At 36.6% G+C, this 22027-nt stretch overlaps 2 protein-coding genes across 3 annotated transcripts; both read left to right on the plus strand.

The window, feature by feature from the left end:
* Nucleotides 1–591: 591 nt before the first annotated feature.
* Nucleotides 592–2655, plus strand: LOC113105693 (neuropeptide-like protein C4orf48 homolog). Of its 2 annotated transcripts, none has more exons than XM_026266930.1 (4): nt 592–747; nt 1012–1158; nt 1347–1435; nt 1848–2655. In XM_026266930.1, the coding sequence occupies exons 2-4, from the start codon at nt 1029–1031 to the stop codon at nt 1917–1919; spliced, it is 291 nt and encodes a 96-aa protein (XP_026122715.1). In that variant the 5' UTR covers nt 592–747; nt 1012–1028; the 3' UTR covers nt 1920–2655. The 2 variants fall into 2 exon arrangements, with proteins under 2 accessions (XP_026122715.1, XP_026122716.1); XM_026266931.1 differs by having other exon boundaries at nt 1027–1158.
* Nucleotides 2656–10555: 7900 nt separating this feature from the next.
* nat8l (N-acetyltransferase 8-like) lies at nt 10556–21144 on the plus strand. The gene is made up of 3 exons (XM_026266936.1): nt 10556–11009; nt 12080–12244; nt 15490–21144. Exons 1-3 carry the CDS (start codon nt 10694–10696, stop codon nt 15855–15857), a joined length of 849 nt encoding a protein of 282 aa, XP_026122721.1. The 5' UTR covers nt 10556–10693; the 3' UTR covers nt 15858–21144.
* Nucleotides 21145–22027: the final 883 nt, after the last annotated feature.

The raw sequence follows: 22027 nt of genomic DNA on the forward strand, positions 1-22027 counted from the left end.
TTATGAATGCGAAATCTGGCCAAAAATATACTATTAGTCGAATAGAATGCATTGATCTAAGACAGAATGCTCTTTTAATTGGAATCTTTATAACAACGAACATATAAGGGCAATAACATAAATTACATCAAAATAAGTATAATAAAAAACAGATAATAAAAAATAAACCATGAAAAGCAATGAGAAAATCACATGTCCATGACAAGTAATAATAGTTTTTACTTTATTATTTCTTTTAATGAATACAGGTAGTGACCTATTTCTATTTTTAAATGAGTAAAATAAAATTAAAAATTCACTACACATTTACACTTGTAAATGAAGAAATTTCTATATTTAATTAATATATTCTATATGTACAATTTTTTTTATTCAAGCTATTATTCAAGCTAACAAAATCCATCTGTCTATCTATCTATCTATCTATCTATCTAAAATGTTATTGAAACATCTAATAAAATGTGTCCAAGAGCAGCAGTGTTCTTATGTAGTCATAAAAATCAAAACTTACATTACTACATTCAAAACGAGTAACGTTGGAAGCCATGTGACCCGCGGAAGCCAATCGGAGAGAGAAACGTTGCCTGGGCGTACTTGTTTTTTGTTGTTGTAGGACTCCATCCTACGGTGCTCCGAGAAGGACATTAGACCTCGAAAACTCAATCGACTCTGCGCAGCGAAACTGCGTCCTGAATAGGAGGACGGTGGTTTGATTAACGGTGCTACTGTCTTTATCAGAGACTACAGGTAATGCAAATAAGCTGCGTTTCGCTTTTATAACACGTAGTAGATGAGTGTATCAGTATTTTTAGTGGACATATTTGGAAATTACCATATTTTAGCTGTACAGGGAGAAAGCTAAAATAAAGCACAAATACGATGGTCGACAGTATCTTATTCGCGATTTTGTTGGTCTGGGTTTTATAAGGCCTTGTTATAAAAAGCGTCAGTTAAATGATCAAATATGACAGGGTTGCTCCTCCTGTGTCTGTATGGGTGTTGATGTCGCAGGTATTGTGTGTACAGTGATGCTGCGCGACAGGATAAGGCCAAGCGGAGCTCCGGCGACAGTGATGCTGCTGCTGATGATGCTGCTGCAGCTCCTCTGTTTCAATCCAGTTCATGCCGAGGAATCAGGGACGGTCATTCCCGCTGAGAGTAAGCCTTTGAATCTGCATGCTTTATAGACGTGTGGTCAAACAAGCATGTATCATTGCATATGTCATTAGAACACGTAGCCATTGGGTAGTATTTGATGTTTCCTGGGAGCATGCTCAGCAAAGTGATAAGCAATATTTATATACTATTTTGTTTTGATTAATATTTTTTACATTTTTGTTCAATAGGCCGGCCATGTGTTGATTGTCATGCCTTTGAGTTCATGCAGAGAGCCTTGCAAGACCTGAAGAAAACAGCTTTCAACTTAGACTCACGGGTAAGATCATGAACTGGGAGACAACTGAGACATAAAGCCATTCAATGCAGTCTTTTTCAGGACAAGGACTCCTCGGTAAACTACAACAAATGACTTGTTAGGCCTAACTATTTATTTATTCTAATGTGGGGCACATAATATAACATTTAGTTGATATTTACCCTTTTAACTTTTAGCCAAACATAATTTTCAGACCATATTAGTATCATATTGTGGTCCTCCTAGGGGGGTCACAGACACCCTACTGAAGAGACCTGCTTTCATGTCCTCTCCAGTAATTTTAGCAAGTAAGGAATCAAGCTGTGGAAAAGGTTAATGTCTAGTCGATCTTGTCAATGAAGCATCTTTCAGAAATTTTAGAGACAGACACCAGAGGGCTTCACTTTTGCTGTTTTATCTCACGTGTTTTCAGACGGAGAGTTTGGTGCTGAGGGCCGAGAGGAGGGCACTGTGTGACTGCATGCCTGCCAGCAGCCTGCGCTGAAACCCAGCCGAACACAGACACGCACTCAGACATAGAAATCTTTATATAACTTAAGGATACTACCTGCTCTCTCGGTCATACACATTATCTCAAACATGTTTCCAGTCACATTTTACACGAAGCGTTTTATCTTTCATTGTAATATGTACATAGAGCATCATAAATACACATTCCTGACTAAAGACGTAAAACAAAACATTCCACAGTTAAAATGTCACCGTTGAGAGGCACACACATATTATGGCAGCAGCTAATACATCAAACTTTCCATAAGTGTGTATAAAGAGAAAGGATAAGTGTTTCCTTTCCAGGCACAATGCACTGCAAAATATACTATAAACGTTACATACATTTTCTATCATAATTATTTGCACAGCACACAGTTTTTGTTTTTTTTAACTGTTAACTGCTTTTTATATTTGTGTTCTAGAAATATATGATCAACAGTCACAATAGTTGAGCAGATATTAGATTTATTAAATATCAGTATTTAAAAGTAGATCTTCAGGCGTTGTTTTAGAGAGTTTGCTGTGAGATTATTAGATGATAGATATATGATTAGAAAAGTACCTGCATGTAAAGTGATAGTCTAGAATTTTATATGAAATTTATGAAGGAGGAATAAGAAAAGATGGTTTCCTATAGAGATTACTTTGGTACTAAGATGTAAGTTCACACCTGTAACAATGTCTTTTTGTGTGTAGAGAAAGTGCATTAAAACGTGTGATGTATTTCATGTTGTAAATAATTTATTTTATTAATTTATTTTTACTAGACCCTTTTTTTCATTTATCTCAACCCCCATAGAAGTGCAATTAACCATGAAATCGGTGAATATGTAATAACTCGCCAGATTAGCTGAAATCAGCAACTACAGTAAACTATCTAAAGTTTTTTTGGACCTGAACCCCTTACAAGCTGTTAAAAGAATTCAACATCCAGCATTTTGCAGCTCTCTTGCTTGTGAGGCATCAAATGAGCAGATGGGGGCGCAAGGATATAAAGGATCATTATAACTGTCGCAGCACTGCAGCACTTCGCGTTGGGTGTGAAAACTCAGCTCTGCAGAGCAAGCAACGGTAACACTTTCTATGAAGCCCATATTTATAATATAGGGTATTCCGAAGGAATTATAATAAATGCATAATGCATTTTATATATATTAATATATATACAGTATATATAATATAAACGTTTTATCATTAGAAATAAATAACAATTATAATATAATAAAATGCTTACGCATTTGGGGTTCTAACTTTTAAGATTATGATTATTTATAACACAATGAACACCATATTAAATAACTTTTACATTTATAATGCACTATATATCTTGCCATTGTTTATTTAAGATCTGCACAGCATCTTGTTAGTTGTTAGGTGAGGAGTGTTATTTGAGTGTTCCCTGTGAGGCTAATATTAATTTAGCTGTGAGCTAGTTAATAATTTCACCTGAAAAAAAAAAAACGTTTATATTTTAGGATAAATTTTATTTTGATGGTCCCCTTAGTCTATTGACTATAAGAAACTTTACAACTACATGTCAACTAACTCTCATTAGTGGCTAAGGTTAAGGTTAGGAGAATGTTGACGCACTTGCAAGTTTAGTTAGCTAGTTTGTCTGTAAGGGGACCATCAAAATAAAATGTTAGCATATATTAAGCAGACATACTAATACTGCAATGACTGTTAGTTGACGTAGTTGCAGAGCTAATCAACAGCTGTCTAAAGGGTACCATCAAAATAATCAAACTGATATTACAGCAAAAATAGTTCAAAGCAAATGTTTCAATTTCAATGTATTTTATAAAGCACAACTAAACACAACTACCGGTGACCAATGTGCTGTACAAAATAAGTAACCATTAACAGAATTAAAACAAAGTCACAAATAAAGCAAATGCAAATCATGAATAATAAGCCAAATCAAATAAAATGATTTAAACCTAGATTTAAAAATGGACAGTGTATCAGGGGCAGTTCTGATTTCTGTAGGAAGACCATTCCAAAGTATTGGCAGACCTAAGCACTCTTGCATGTTGGTGGTCTATCAACAGATCAGAGAGGTACATTTTTAAATCTTTAAAATTAATCCTGTAGCAAACGGGTCACCAATGTAATGACTGAAGGGTGGTTAATATGCTCACGCTTTCGAGCTCCCGTCAGGACTCTGGTAGCAGCATTTTGAACCATCTGAAGGCAGTTTAAGGAAGACTGAATGTTCCCCAAATAAAGAGAGTTACAATTATCAAGCCTTTCAAAATCAGTAAAGAAAGGAAGTACTTCATTTTTACCAGTGTTTGCAACTGAAAGAAGCTTGACTTCACAGCTTGATTGAGTTGTCTATCAAGCTTTAAGGAACTGTCACCACACGGTGCCAGAAAAACAAGATTTAGATTTGGTATACAGTGTGTATCATAAGGGGTAAACACATCAATCTATCTAAATACAGACTTAACAATTAAGGAACATCCATGCTTTAACCTCCAAGAGACAGGCGGTAAACGGGTCTAATCCTTTCTTATGTTTCAAAGGAAGATAAATTTGAGTGTCTTCTGTATAACAATGATGAATTAAAGTAGGGTAAAAGAAAACTGAGTAAAAAGTATGAACTTTTTGTTTTTAAACAGATTGAGGTGGAGAAAACAGTTGCTCTTTTACAAGAAAAAGTGTACATAAACATGAGACACAGAGCACTAGCATAGTCACAATTTCAATCAAAGTAAAAAAAAAAAAAAAAAAAACTATATATATATATATATATATATATATATATATATATATATATATATATTTACTCTTGGAAAGACATGTTTATCACATTTGAATATTAATTAAGTTTAACAAGCGTTTGAATTTAATAACAATAAATAAAAACTGATTCCAATGTGTGTTTAAACACTCTTAGAAAAGAGGAACTAAACCAAGTTCATCAAAGATCCAATAATATTCATAATATACAACTCCATGTTTATTAAACTAGTTTAGGAAGCAAGCTAGACAAGAGAAGATTAATTATTGATCAGTCGGGTCAAAATAAACCTATGTTTCAGCTTTTATGATAAAATAATCATAAAAATAACCTATACTCTGTCCTAAACAGTTTGAGTTAGAAATGCACATCTAAAAAGAAAATAAATGCCAATACTGATCTCAAACCAGCCACAGAGGCCTTGGAGGGTGTTTCACCAGTGAAGTGAGAGGCTCATAAATACTTAAAAATGATATTCCCTTAATTATGCATACATATTTTTGCAGAAGCCTCAAATGAATTACTCATTAGGAAGTCGAACTATGAAATATAGATAATGAAATATTCACTTTTTCCCCATTCCAGGCAAGAAAGAGAGAGAGCGAGAATGACACTACACTATTCTGGTGTAAAGAGTTTCTGAGCGGGGGGTCTTCAGAGGAAACAATGGATTGTGCATTAAGTGTGAAGAAAAAAGACTTTCCCATTACACACATTGTAAACGTGTGTGTGTGGTATTCAATTGATGATCTGCTATGAGGGGACGCCCTGTTGCATTATGCATCTGCTGACACCTCCACAATCCCGGCTGATTTTGAAAAAAAAAATACAAGCAGAGTTGCTGTCTGTTGTTTATTTATTTTTTTCCCCCAAGGAGAACAAACCTCAAATCTGAAAGTCTGTCTCCTCCAGGATGGAGAATCCGGTTTGTTCCTGTTTCCATCTCTCCTCCTCATGCCCTCCCTCTCAGCCTCAGTCTCAAGCGCTCTCTCTCTCTCTCTCTGACCCCGTGTCCTGATGCTGACAGTAGTGTCTGGGTGGTTGATGCCCCTGGCACTGGGCATGAGTCCCAGAGGAAAATGGACACAGTGTGCGGATGGTGGGCATTCTGGGACACACCCACATGCAGATGGGATTATTTTTAGAATCAGAAATCCTGGAACAAAAACACAGACACCGTGTGAGACTGATTGATTGAAATAGAATTAATTTTAAAACATTAAAACAAGCCAATCATCTATTCATTAGTCATGATCACTTTGCTTTCTGGTGACCTCTACTTCACCTGTCATTGATGACCCCACAATTTCAGCGTGCACAATCTTTCTCCACTTTTAGATTGTTGTAATTCATCTCTAGATTCTGTACTACTCTGATTCATCTTTGAAATGCATTATTGCACTGCTGCTTTTTGTCGGGCTCCTGAAGGATAAACTGCTTGTGCTTGGGTTAATAAAAGTATCTGCTAAATGATTACATGGAAAACACCCAAACTGTCACTGACTGAATTTGCCACTTTCTCTTGACCCCTAAATTGTGTTGGATTGGTTTAATCAACAATTAAGACTACTATCATTGCTGGATGCATACAAACACCTAATACGTTCATGTTTCTTTTCTTTTCTATTTTCCTAACCTCGTAAAGTCCCTGAGAATAAAATATGATATTAACAGCAAACGACACGAGAAGGTCACATTGGTTCAGCTTGGGGGAAGGACCTCACCTGACCCGTGTGGTTCTGGGTGAACGCCATTCATGGTGGTGTGTGTTCAGTTGATAGATCAGAGGGCACAGCATCGCATTCAACATATTAACACATGTTGGTTTCCTGCCAGTTCTCTCCCTCATTCTGCCATTTCCTCTTACTCTGTTTTTTATGAGTTACTAGTAAAGCTCTGTGAGGAATTAGTACCATCTGTATTAGTCCCTTTTTATTCTGCTGTACTTCTATTCATCTTACCCTAATGAATATACTATTTCTTGAATTTTTTTTAAATAACAGAATGATTAAATGATTACAGAAATAAAAAAGCTCTTTTACTGAGCAAAGGAAAATCTGTAGAGAAAAAAACAGAAAATTCTACTTTGTAGTTGCCATGACAAGTTTGCTTGGTCTGACTCCAAAATTGGCTCACTGTTCTATTGAGATCAAAAGGACAAGAAACAAACAATTAAAGAGAAAGATAAAAAAAAGTCGAGACAGCTTACATTTCTTCCATTCTTTAACTATTACACACAGATGGAGGCAAATCAGCTCAAACATAGTCCAATGAATAAATAATAATGCAAAACAATTTCAGACATTTCAGACACATAAATGTAATGCAAAAAGGTTTGCACATTTAACCGATCTGATAAGTTATGTTCAATTGGTTAACCAAGGTACCGTAGACAAGTATATGAAACGGATTTAGTGTTCATAATTGAAAATTGACTTGATTGTGTTCATAATTGAAACAATTAACCGGGCATAAACATACTGTTTTTGTTTAGATTTTTAGATTCATAAATAAATAAATGGAATGGTAACTGAAGAACAGAGTAGTTTGTCAGTGCCTTTAATAAACAGCTAAACAGACTCATCTAAAAGTCTTTTCTCTCTCAACTCTTTGGGAAATGACATTTAAAACAGGATAAACATGTTGTCTCAATAGGTTACCCTGTCACATCAAACACCTTGACAAATGACAAACTGTGTTATGTAATTCAGAAAGACACAGTACCATCAAATAATTAGGGGTAAGATTTTTAATTAATTCAGAAAGGCAACATTAATTGATCAAAAGGGACAGCAAAGACATTAAGAATGTTACAAAATATTCATATTTTAAATAAACGCTGCTCTTTTAAGCTTTATACAAAGCAAAACAATCCTGTATCAGTTTTAATAAGGCACCAGCTGTTTTTTTACGAAATATTATTGATCACCAATCTGCATATTAGAAAAATTTCTAAAGGATCATGTGACACTGAAGACTGGAGTAATGATGCTGAAAATTCAGCTTTGCAACACAGGAATTTATTACATTTTCAAATTTAATTTACAGACATTTTATTGTAATTATAATAATAAAAAAAATCACAATATTACTGTTTTACTGTTTTTTTATTAAATTAATGCATCATTGGTGACCAATAAGAGAACAATACCGAGCCCAGAAAGTAAGAAAATATATACATTATTAGTATTTGTAAATATTGAACAACTACCTTGGAAAGTAATGAAAAATGTCAAAACAACCTCAACTCCAGATAACCTTTTTGTGCCTTTCAGGTTTTGAAGGTTATGAAGGCTCTTGAAGCTATCTCATGTGTTAATATCCCACAGTATGTACAGTATAAAACACAATCCTCATTTCTTACTTGAAAGACAGAATGGCACACTAACTGGTGCTACCATTGACTCATGACTCATTTTTGCAAAAACGAGTCATTTTGAGCAATGCTGATTCTGCACCCAGTAGAAAGTTGAGTGTTACTCATAGACCCACTGACCCACCAGCACAACCCTTGCCAATCCTGGATCACAAACTAATGTACACAATGCACAATCGCACACACACACTTCTATTCACGGGGGCCCTGGCCATCAGTCAGTATAACAATCACTGGGAACAAAGCGGCAATAGATTACTCACTCATGCATGAGGATAGCTCTCTAATATTTGTGCTATTTAAATGCATATTTTGAGAAAGGAAGATTTATTATACAAAATCACACACACACACAAAAAGCAGTCTACTACCTTGCCATACAGATTGATCACAATTTCTGAAAACCTGAAAGGTCAAGGGTTACTGCAAAATGGAACCCACAATGGCAGATTTTGTGCCATCAGACATTGGGGGTCAACCCTTCCTTCGGGACCGCTGAGGTCAAAGGTCAAGTTACACAATAGGGACAATGGAAGGAGAGACAAGTGTCCTATTCAAAAGGAACTTCTTTTTTTTAGAATTAGGGTTGTTGAGTTTTGAATAATTAGTTAAGATTCTTTTTCAGCTTTTATATTTTCTATTACTTTAGGAAAGACACTTGAATGTTAATTAATGAATTCAAGCAATTATATAAAATGTGTTTTGTTACATAAAATACACACAGGTAATGTTACAAAAAAATACAATAATGAACTTTAAAAAACTTTAAATAAAAAATAAAAAACATCTGACAGGATCAATTAATATTCTGGCAGAAATTTTGTTTTTATTAATATCCTGGCATAAAAAAATTAGATTATTAGATTAGATTAGAAATCAGATTTGAATATATTTTTAACAGTGTACATTTTCAATCTAACATCATCTTCACAGTAACTGCTAAAAAAATGAAGGAACTGGGAGAGTGTTGATCACTGCTGGAGTGACTCTCTAGTTACTGTCTGCTCTGCATAACGCGCGCATGCCCGCTGCCACCTCCAGACAGGCCGCGTGCACGCAGATGCTGATGCTGAGAAAAGACCGCATCTTCACTAGAGCTATAAAACCCGCGCTTCCCTTCTTTTTAATTGTTGAGGGACGTCTATTTCGCATTATAACCCATGTAATGTATAGCTGCACAAACATTAAGAAAAAATACGACTCTTCCCGTCTGGGAGGGGGAGGGGCTGGAAGTGTAAGGGCGGGAGGCGATCCAGTCTAAACTAGTTCTGTACAATACGCCTGGATTGCGACCTTATTCAAATCGAGGCGATTTCTTTAGGACTTCAGTTACTCTGGAGTAGCCAACACCCAATGCGTTTAAATCTGGACAGTGACGTGATCTGGACATGTGAGCAGGAGTATTGTGTTTATTCTTGAGATAGAAATGTAAAAAAATAAAAAATAAAAAAAATAAATCGGGCACTTCATGTGGGAATCCAAAGAAAGGGTTTCTTATCTCACATCTCGTAGGTATTACCCTCATAATTATAATGTACCATAATCGTGTTATCCATGAAACAAGACTACTTTTTTTAAATAATTGTATACTTTTACACAACAAACTATTTATATATATATATATATATATATATATATATATATATATATATATATATATATATATATATATATATATATATATATAACACACAATACTATTCTTTAATAAAAATAAAGTCTAACATATCTATATTAGTGGCCATCTATACATCAATAGCCTACATGTCTCGCGCATGCACCTTTGAGAAATACAAAATACAAAAGGAAGAAACAGTATTAGACATTTGACAGACCACACATACTTTATCGTTTTCTGTGCACTACAAAATACGGTATTCCGTACATAAGCACAAAACATCCACGATTGCTCATATTCATAAGCGACTTAATGCCAGAATATCAAAAGTCGCTTAGAATTAGCGCATATGGCCATTGGGATCTGGGGTCTTAGGAAGAAAGGGGTGCGCGCTGGACGAACTTAAACCGAAGTGTAACATTGCAGTGCAGTAAAAGTGTCACTCACACACGCGTAAAACACGCAATCCTGCGCACGATGGTAAGATGCCACTGTAAATTGTGCAGCCAGTCCGGGTGTCGTGGATCCACGCAGACTGATGTTGCGCACTCTTTATACTACAGTCCATGGTTGCGCAGCATCGATCGTGACGTTGCTGATACTGCAATCACAATTCTGCAATTCGTGGCGACACCTCGCGCATCACACGAAGCCATGGGTTCGCCCTCCTCCCAAAACACAAACATGCGAGGAATTTCGCCGTGTATACTGACGGGGGCAAAAATACTTCGTTTCAAAAAGACACATTATAGTGTGTCTCTTTTGTGCTTTCGCCTCCCACTGCCGTCATGTGGCACGGTGCCACATCCAATCAGAGAGATGAGGAGAACACCCACACCCCAGAATCTGAATGCGGCTTTGGAGCATTATAAATACCACATGTGATGCACCGGCAAGCCTCGGTCGCGAAGAAGCTCAGGGTTGCAGAAGTACATCAATCCTTTTTCTTTCCATAACAAAGAAGACCATCATCCATCTTCAGTTTTTTTTTCTCCCCCCAATTTCAGTTTATTTCTGGCCAGTTGCATGCATTGTTCGTCTCCCAAAATGGTTTGCGAGACTAAAATCGTTTCAGACGAACATGAGGCCATAGCTGGGACCAAAAAAGATTCAATTATAGTTTCCTCCGCGCAAATGTGGACGTCTTCTTCGCCTTCTCCCAGTGCGCTCGAGAGTAAGGTGGAAAAACGGGACCAGGTTTTTATTCGCGAGTTTGAACGTTCAGACCATAAGGAGGTGAGCCGGATCTTCAGCGAGGGGATCATGGAGCGGATACCCAACTCGGCATTTCGGGGGCTAAAACAGCAAACTAGAACCCAATTTATCTATGCTTTTCTCACAGGTATGTGATCAAACTGCGGGTATACGATGAGCGTAACGGGTTTCTCCGCAACATGTGAAAATAAGCGCCGAGCTGTTCATATATTAGTTAATTATGTTACAGTTAAAAGGATCGAACTGAAACGGCGAGCCCAATAGATTCAGACATTTTTACATAATCTTGGAAACCTGAATATCAGTGAAGGAGTCACAAAGGCAGCAGCAGATCAGAGCATGTGGGACCGGTGAATGAATGAATGAATCCCTCGCAAGACGCCTCCTGTTAGTGCATGAAGTTGTGTTGTTGCCTGTTGAGATATATATGACATTTTATTTACAGGGAATTAATAACATGTAATGATTTATTTCCTTTTCATGTTGACTAATCATTTTCAATGGTTTCCAACTACAGGCGGTGTAACCAAGCACAGTGGCGATCTGGCTAGACGGCAACATTTTTGTGCGCTACATTGAAAATATATTTATGCCATACAGCTGAAAAGAATGAAGTGTCTTAACAGTGTCCATAAACTTACATACTACATGCTTAGAGAGTACGCTGCATCATTGTACACATAGTGCGACAATTGTTTCTCAGATAAATTAATCATAAAGGCTCATTTTTGAGTAGCGAAGATCTTGTGAGCACATTTGATAGTATGTTGGAGTTGACAGCACGTCTGTGTTGACAGTAAACAGCGCGCATCGTGTTGCAGTGGAGTGTGCGGATAATGCACGTCGTGAAAGATGCAGTGTTGCAGCGAGACAGCTGTACTCGAGCGCACCGTCTTGTCAACATCCTCGACACATGCAGACTCCGATTTCCTCGGGTTTAATTACAGCCCTGTTATAGCGCCCACCATTGCCAATAAAATTTCCAGGCCGTACAAATGTATAAAGTTACTGCCTTTTTCTTTTTAAACAGGATACACTCTATGTAATTACTTTGCATTACATCGCACTGCTCAGGGTGTGTCTGCACACTCCTAGTGTGTGCACATTTGATGTCTGTTTGTCTCTCCTCTGCCAAAAATCAAACATTTGATTCTCTTTTCTGACAGGTGTCGTTTATTTTTTTCCATTTCTCCATAGTAATGTGCTATTTTATGACCAAATCCTTCACACTGACCTTCTGCACACCGTTTATTCTAATGGGCACACGTTATTACTACAGCAGAAAAGTCATTCTCAACTACCTGGACTGTGCTCTGCACACTGATATGGCTGACATTGAGGCATATTATATGAAACCCACAGGTAAGGCATAACTTCAAGCACACACATAAAAAAACATAAAACATAAAAAATTACCCTCACAACCAGGGTTTCAACCACTGATCTGTAATATGTGGTTTCAACAGGTTTTGATACATTTGTGAGGACATTGTAAGAAAATATGGCCCTCACAAGTATAGCCAAACCTGGACACATGTAGCACCTACTGGTCAAAAGTTTGGGTTGGTAAGATTAAAAAAAAAAAAATTCTAGAGATTTATCTGATCAAAAATACAAAATAAATAAATCAATTTAAGGTCTCTTCAGAAATCATTCTTATATGTGATTCTTTGATTAATAGAAAGTTAAAAAGAACAGAATTTGTATAAAATAGATTGTTTTTTGTGACAGTATAAGAGTCTTTACTCATTGCTGAATAGAAATATATATTTCTTAAAAAAATGTTACTGGCAAACTTTTGAATGGTACTGTATGCACTTAATGTTAGTCTGGAGATTCTATGGTGTGTATGTGTAAGCAGTTCATTGTATTGGTGAAGTCTTATATATATATATATATATATATATATATATATATATATATATAATGTATAAACATGTCTATGCCAAATAGCACCTTGTCACTTCATAGTATATTAATGCTAACAACTATAAACTTCACATTTCATTGCTGAAATATTAACAATATTTTACTTCAAAAGAGAGAGAAAAAAATGGTTAAATGTATAGACATCCCATAATGCACCAGCTTCCCCAATCAAACATTTATCTCACCAGAACAAATACTCTACCCTGTGATACTGAGGTTAAATACTGCACTTTAGGAGTCCAAGAGGGGATGAATAGCTGATGTGTAGCTTTAATGCGGGAGACTCATGAAATATGCAGAAAGTCTTTCTCTCTCGGTTCTGCTCTTGAGGATAACTGTTTGGAGTCATCTCGCCCTATTGATTGAAGGCAGGAAAAATGCTGAGACAAATTGTAATGAGGCAAACTCAGAAATACAGCTATAATCCTTAATATACCCCAAAATAATAAAGAAAATATTTATAATTTCCTCTTGTAACTAAATTTTAAAGCACTAGAGAACTTACATAGACAAACATAGAACTTCTTGATAAACTGAGCAAATACTATTTTGATAGATAAATCAGCAGTAGATTCAGTACAGTAAAGAGAGAAACTGTGTATGTGATTGTGATACAGTAGTAAACATACTAATAAATACTGCAGATATTATTAAAAGTACACTTGGAAAGAGACAAAATAATGGAGATTCGCTAGGGGCTCATCAGTACCCTGTTGACTTGCAGGTACAAAGTATTCTTCAACATTGTTGTCTGTGATTGGTGTTCTGGAATTGTCAGATTGTAGTAGCATGAGCAGATTGAGTGCTGGGCGGCTGAAATCTTTTATTACTCCATGGGCTTTCCTCAGACAGCATAAGTGTAGGGACAGAAATGTATTGCCTATTATAAACGCTGCTGCAAACTTCACAGTCATTCAGAACAGCTGCCATACCAAACAGACAGATGCTGCTGATGAGAATGCTATCTCAAACTCATCCCTACAAGTTTAAAAGGGTCTCTTTTACACCCCTAGTGCACACATTTATATTAGATCTGGACCTGTGTATGCTGTCTGTTTACGCACATTACTGACGCAGAATGAGTCAAGCAGATTTGCTCTGTCACTGGACACTAAAGGGAAGTTCTGGAATATTGGTTAGAGATTTTGACTCCTAACCCTGAGGTTGTGGGTTTGAGTCTCGGGCCGGCAATACCATGACTAAGGTTCCCTTAAGCAAGACACTGAACCCCCAACTGCTCCCCGGGCAGCGCAGCATAAATTGCTGCCCACTGCTCCGTGAGTGTGTGTGTGTGTTCAGACAAAAGATAACTGGCATCGTTGCCAACATATGGTTGTTGCCCTTGTGTGTCTGTGTGAATTGGCTTTAGAAGACTATTGTGCATGCCCTGGAGAATGACATAAAATGATACACTCCCATAAAGTTCAAAGGGTCTGTATACGCTTATAAATCAAGGATGCATTAATTGATAATTGTGACAGTAGAGACCGGTTACAGAAAATTTCAAATAAACGTTGTTCTTATTAACTTTATTAAAGAATCCTAAAACAATTACCATTTTTAAATTTGATAATAATAATAAATGTTTCTTGAGCACTAAATCATCATATTAGAATGATTTCTAAAGGATGAATTGACAATGAAGACTGTAAGAGAAATGGCCACTGTAAATCCAGCTTCTTCGTCACTGGAATAAATTACATTTAAAAATAGAAAAAAATATATACATATTTACAAATTGTAATAACATTTCACAATATTACTGTTCAAAAGAACAACTTTGAAATATTGTTTTAAACATTATAAATGTCTTTACATTTACATTTTTATAAATGTATTGCATCTTCATTGAATGAAAGTATTCATTTATATAAAAATAGTTGTTAGTTAGTAAATAGTTGTCCATGGTGCAGACAGTTTCTCTGCATACAGGCTTCTTATTTAGTCCTGCATCAAATGAAAGAGAGAATTGAAGTCTGGGGTCAGGAAATGGGGGAAGGTGTGAATCAAAGCCCCGCAGTGAGTATGTGTGGTAGTTTTGTTTAGTGGCAGCATGCAGACAAAGCATTCTCCCAAGGGATTTTCTCTCTTGCTATGCTAATGTGGAATCCTGCATCTGAAGAGGGATTGGTAGAATATATGGGTTATCTGCCAGGGTGAGCTAGATGTTTCTTTAATGCACGAAACACCTATTTGGAGATGCAGGGACAGGAGTTCTCTCAGACACCCCATAATATAAAGCATTAAGATATCACTTTAATATGTGAACATACACAGACAGATTTGTTATGCTACCCACAAGTCACTAATGAGAACATTAAATGGTATTTGTGAAACATTTAATTTCCTTAATGTGATGCATATTCAGCAGGAAGTAATGTGAGATTGGACTTTAATTTTATCCATCTGGATTTGATTGGATCATAAAATGTTGGTCATTAATCTTGGCTGTTATTTTTCGACATCTTAGTGGCCTTGCGCATAATACAAGAGAAGCATTTATCAGACAGTTGGGGAGGGGCTTGTGCAAGTGTGTGTCTGTGTGAAGTAGAACTAATGAGTTTACCGCAGGACATTTTGTCCTCAGGCCCGAAGCTAATGTAGTCATGACAACAATGTCAAAGTTTAGATCAAAACTAAAGATCAAACTGATTATCTCTTTGTTTTGATTCCCATAGGCTCTTGTTTCTGGGTGGCAGTTCTGCAAGGCCAGGTCGTAGGCATCGTGGCAGCGCAAGGCCGAGAAGACGACAACACCGTGGAACTCCGTCGCATGTCAGTGGATTCTCACTTCCGTGGAAAAGGCATCGCCAAGGCTCTGGGTCGACGTGTTTTAGAATTTGCCATGTTAAACAACTACTCGGCCGTGGTTCTGGGAACAACTGCAGTCAAGATGGCCGCGCACAAGCTGTACGAGTCTTTGGGTTTCCGGCGAGTGGGAGACACTGAGGACCACACGCTGCCTGGGATGACCCGTTCAGCGCTGGAGAGGCTCTTCTTCCAGATTCGCTACAGCCGGTACCGATTGCAGCTTCATGAAGAGTGAGAGACAGACAGTTAACGTGAGCGCAGAAGATAGAATATAAACGACGATGCCGGCAATGACCCTGAACCACCCACTAACCTGGTTCTCTTCTTCTAGCTATTTATTTATGTTTTGGGCTTTTTTTAAAAGTCATATCTGTTCCTACAACCTTTATTTTTATTCATTTTATTTTTATACATATTTTCATGATAATTTTTTTTTAAAGTGGGGTTTCATTCCTTTGACCACACTGGATGTTTCTGCTCTTATACTTTCTTTTCGTGGCCATCTTGCCCTGAAATGCCATGAACAAATCTTAATTGGATATAAATGTAAATTTGTTTGCAGAGACAGATTCTCCCTTGAAACACATGAATCAAGGCAGCTGCCGCTGACCTTTTCCCAAACCATTCTTTAGGTTGACCCACAGGGTAGCACAGACCACTGTTAGCAAAGTTCATGATCCAGTGGACATCGGAACAGGAGGGAAGGAGGTAGTGAGGTTTGATCCACCTTTTCAGATGCCACATTCCTCATGAAGTATGAAGCAACAGCAGCAGTCTGGTGGAGTCAAACTGTCCAACTAATTGTAATTTTTAGTCCAAAGGACAGACTTTTTAACTGTGTCTAACCAATGAGCAAAGAGATCTAGAAATGGGGAATATTGTGAACCCAGTGATTTATATCTCTAAGCACCCCCCGTTTAATAGGTTACGATAACAACTTTGCAATATAATCTTTATTTGTTTTGTTAAGCAGGTTCCTAGTGCTGAGCCATATTATCAACATTAGGAAAGGTCAAAAATGACTATAAAACATAAATGTTCATCATGTTAAAGTGAAAGAAAAAGAAAAAGAAAAAGATGTTTCTTTACACTTTGTGGCTGACAAAAGTAACAGTCAGTGAAACTCGCGTTTACAGATATAATTGCTACAGGAAAGTCACTTTTCTAAAATCTAGAAGAAAAAAACATCACTTGAAATTTGATCTTAAAAGTACACCCATTTCATATACTGTGATCATCTGGATCACACAGCTGTCATTGATCCGATTTTAGCACATATCTATTTGTGTATCTATTTGATGAAGCTTTAATAATGACTTGATTAAACTTTTGTACACTTTGTGGGTAATTTCACAATTCACATTAAGGGAAAAATAATTAGTCTGATATCGCTCCTCTGATGCAATATCTAAAATACAAACAAAGCAAAAACAAATGCAATCAGACTCCAAGTGTATTCAAATTCAACTTGGGTGGCATAAAAGCAGCAATATAACTGATAAAACCGAAATTAAACTGAGCACAAATCTAAATCTGGATATTACCAAAAAAAAAAAAAAAAAAAAGATCTGTATAAGTAAACAGTATATAAGGCTTTATATTCTGCAACTATTCAATATGTATATGTGAAATGTTTGAATACATATATATGACATACCCATAATCTCTCTCTGTCTCTATCCTCCTATCACAGTACCAGCACAGGGAGAGATACAAACCACAAAGAGCCTCATCTGTGACACAATGTTGTATAAACTTAAGAAACTTAATGTGATTTTAAATACATAGAAGTAACATGTAGTGCAAAAAACTAACAAAAAAACAAAACAAAAAAAAATAGAAGAAAAATATAAAATAAAAAAACATGACCATCGTCAGATTTCCTCGACTTTAACCCCACCCCAATTTGAATATCTGATTGCAACCCTGGGCCAGACGTCTCCCTCCCTTACCCAACCTCTCAACCCTACCCCCATCTCTGCATGCGCCACGGAGTCTTGTTGCGCTGCCTTTTTCCCAATCTAGCTTGTACTATCCCCATACCTCCCTCCCTCTGTGATGTCACAGTAGCAGTGTGGAGAGTTGTGGGCATGGCTTAGAATGTGAGATGGTGCGGGGTCAACCAAACAATGGACTACCCACCAGCTTGCTGCTTCAATGACATCACAGCTGCCAATAGTAGAATGCAAAAGCAATGCAAGTTTGTGGCATGCCTCTGTACCTGGTTTGTGCGTACGGTGCCTGCCCTGGAAAATAAGTATATTTAAAACTATGTAAAACAAGCTTCTTTTTTAACTGAGCATATAACAAATATGTGTGTTTTATTGTTCAAAGAAATTATTGTTGCATGAAACGTCTTTGCAAGAAAAATCAGCAAGAAAATACCATCATTCACATGGCAAGTCTTAAAAGCTAGAGCGGTTTCTTTTGATATTTCTATGTAATTTCAGTTCTAAAATTCTTATCATCTTTTAGGATATTGAGAAATTTCCTTTTTCTCATAAGGCGGCCATGAAAATTATTAATCTGAATGTGCCGTTTTGACTACTGTTAAGTTGTGATGCTTCTCACTTTACTCGTGAGGACGTCTTTATTTTTGCCATGTGGGTTAAAACAAAAAGGCACCAAGAAAGCAATTCACTAGACATAGCTTTGCCAGTTGCGTGTGCCAGTCAAATTAGACACAGCATTCACCTGTCTCCCTTAAAATTGACTCATTTTTGTGGCCAGTTAAGCTAGGTTTGAATGCACTTAAAATCCTTAAGAAGAAAGGTTGGGTTGATGAAATCCTTGATGGGATATTTAAACTATCAACATGAAAGGCAGAGTAACCTAAAGCAAACTGGCTACAGATTGCTTACCTGAGATCTTGTGAAACACTTGCGCTAAACTCAGAAAGGCAAAAACAATCCACAAACACATAAATAGAATACAGTATAAAATACATAAGCATGAAGTTGTATTCAATCCAACATTTAGGAATCAGTATCAGATCAACTGGAAAAAAAAATCACACAAATGTCTTAATGGGATTTACCATAGTGCTGGCAGATGTGAATGTACACGGCAATCAGCAATGTATTGCATATTTTGAAGATCCAGATTCGAACGGTGTTTGATGTACTTGAGGACTTTTGCTATGAGTGTTATTCTTATGCTGTAGTGCAACTGCCTTGAAAATCCTCATCTTATTATTCTGAATGCAGTTAGCATGGGATTGGGGATTTCATGTAAGGTGCATGTATTGTTGCCAAATTGAAGAGAGCCTTATTGTAATGCTACAATTGCAAGCGAGTGCAAGAACACCATGATCACTGCTTGTGTTTAACTAAACCGTTGAGCAGTCCCTGATCATGCCGCTAGTTTGCACATGCTAAAACTTTTGCACATGCTAAAGGCTCAATCAAATTGGATTTATGTATACAGTTAGTGTGTCATATGTGGTTTGGATTGGTGATTTGATTGGCTAGTGAATGTCTCTGAAAGTTGAAACAGTGCTCAAGAGAGTAGCCAAGTTGTTATGCAAGGATAAGAAGCTGGGGTTTTACTCAAGTTTTAAAAATTAAATAAATACATAAACCCCAGAACTAAAGTGCATTCTTTGTATATACATTTCTAGTGTTAGTTCGAAAGAACAGTTGATGTTAAGGCATTCAGATTGACCTTGGTAAGCTGCATGAAAGAGATGGCTGCTAAGAATGTTTAACTTTAGAGAGGAGAAGGCAGTCAGAGAAAATGCACAATGGTAGATGGTCTTGCTTCATCACTGTCATCTTTTAGGTGGTGCATGGAACAAGCCAAGGTACCAATGTGTGGAGCTGCTCCCTTCTCCCTTCATTTTCTAGGTTGACAGCACTCCATTAATTGTGGCTTCAAGCGGCAAGGAATTAGTGGCAAATTATTATTTCATTTTTTTTTTTTTTTAAATAAGGGTTTGTCTCAAGCTTATTTATGATCCACTACAATGCATAAACAGTATTCTTTAAAAGTTAAATTTGACAAAGTCGAGATGTTTGCTGCATTTCATTTAATTTCTTTTGCAATTTGTCATCTTTGTAGAATTAATTTTGAAAATCAAGTCTATGTGCCAGTTTATTGAGCAATAATACAAAGTATCACAGTAAAAAAAAAAAAAAAACATAAAACATAAGGACATGATCCATGAGATTATAAAAATGTTAAAATGCTGCATTGATGTTCAATTTCCTCATACTTTACTGGTGACAGTCGCTCAGATGTTATTGGTTTTGGCACAGCAACATCACCACGGGCAAGCCAAGGCCTGACAAAGTGTGAATTTTTTTTTTTATATTCTCATTGTTTTTTATTTCCTCATGTTTACTTGCATCTTGAATTCTTCAGTTTACGGTAGATTTTTACGTTGTACTGATATGACGCCCGCAAAAATAATTGAAAAACCTTTGTGACTGGGTGATGTCATGGGCCTCTGAAAGTTGCGTCATGCTCTGAACTCAATTGATCAGTCTCAAATATCCACAGTCTCCTGATTCACAAGGAGTGCAGTCTCCAACAATCTGTGACAATGATCAAAATAGACAAATCAACACCACACAACCAGTTTTACAAGTGGTGCAATACACACAGTTCCATATTAACAAAGCTTTTATTATTTTTCTTGAAAAATCCTTTTTTATTAACATTTTAATATATGTAAAGTTGTAAAGTATAATGTACTGTAAATAGCATTTGGGGACATTTTATGATCATTTTGTAACAGAAACTATATGAATATAACTAAGATGTTTACAAAAAATAAAAATAAAAAACAATACACTTTGGGAAACAACCGCAAACTGAGACACAATTCTAACGATACAATCATCTTACGTTTGTGCCAGAGCAAAAGCAACTTTCAGAGACCCTGCATCCTCTCAGCACTTATTATGGGCTTTTAGAAGCATTGTAAAGTGCTGGTGGGTTACTAAATCATTGTAAATTACTGCTAATTTATGGGTAAATCCCTGGAAATGTATGGCACTTAAAAGATCATTTCACAAGTTGGCAGTAAAACTTTTTCTTTGCTTTAGAAATGCTCATGTTTACAATTTCTGGTGTAAGTAGGCGTTAGTTGCCCCATTTTTATCAGCGTGGTCACATTTTAGTTATTGGCTGCCTATTACTATAGAAACAAGCCCACACATAGCACAGCAGGGAAATGATATGCAGCCATACATGGGGGCGGGGTCTAGTATGATAATGAGGGCTGGGTAGAATGGAGTTTAGGGAAAGAAAAAAGGAGGTTTTCACTACGGTAAATCTGACCTAGCTTTACCTGTTTGGTTGCAGTGATCACCTGGTTCTTTGTGTCTGAAATCATTGTACCGTCTGAGTTTCCTTTTGGAGTTTTTTTTTTTTTTAACTGCTCTTTAAGTTGACCCCTTTTCTTCCATTTCCTCAATACACAGGAACTTTGTAAAGATGTAAAGAAAAGTTTTCCTGATTTATGAAAGAAAAGGATGTACATACTGTATCAATTAAAGGAATGATTCATAAAGCTTGTACACATGTCTCTGAACAAGTTTTAAAAGCAACAAATGCACACACATCAAAGACGTTCGAAAGCAAATTTTACTCCTCGCTAAATATTAAAATAATAAATGTATGAGAGCATGTTACAGGCCATATGTGACAGCGCTAATGCAACACAAATCGCCATGGATGAGTACCTGAGTATCTTTTCAGCAAACCGAAGTGTAAACTAACGCAAATGAAACTGAAAATAAGACTCAGACGCTCAACACACAATCATATTCATTAAAAGTAGTGAGACTAACTTATATTTCTGATGCCGCTCTCTCTGTAGTTGCGGTCTCTAATCTTAAAATTACTTGTTGGTGAATAAAAACATTTGTTGCTTTTGTTGACGTGAACTCATATTAAATTAGCATATTGCATGAGAAATTGCAGATCCATTTATGTGGACAAGTGTAAATGGGATAGGTTTTAATAAATCAGATAGCTATCCAATCAGAGATAATGCATCAAAAGTGACCAAATGTAATCAGGCCAACTGTAATACAGTTATTAACCTTAACTAATTGGGAAGATTCAAATAATTGGTTTAAAACATACTAAAACATCTCATTACTGACCCCCTATTACACATCCTAAAGGATCTTCTCTTTTACCAAATCTCAGTGATGCTAAGCACTAATTAATGACTTTAAAACAGAGATCAGACAGATCATGACCTAGCAGGGTAATACGTTTCTACTCTCAGTGTCAGACCTTTAAGAATAGGCTTTCAGGGATATCATGACATTCAGAGGGAGTTAAAGCCTTCTGCGCTGTTACTGTCTCTGAATCCACAACAGCAACAAGCACAGCGACTGAAACATTTTTCAAGGGCGTGCTTGTATTGATAGAGTGTATTGCGAGGGGGCA

Source organism: Carassius auratus, chromosome 7, assembly GCF_003368295.1.
Source record: "Carassius auratus strain Wakin chromosome 7, ASM336829v1, whole genome shotgun sequence".
Lineage (NCBI taxonomy): Eukaryota > Metazoa > Chordata > Actinopteri > Cypriniformes > Cyprinidae > Carassius > Carassius auratus.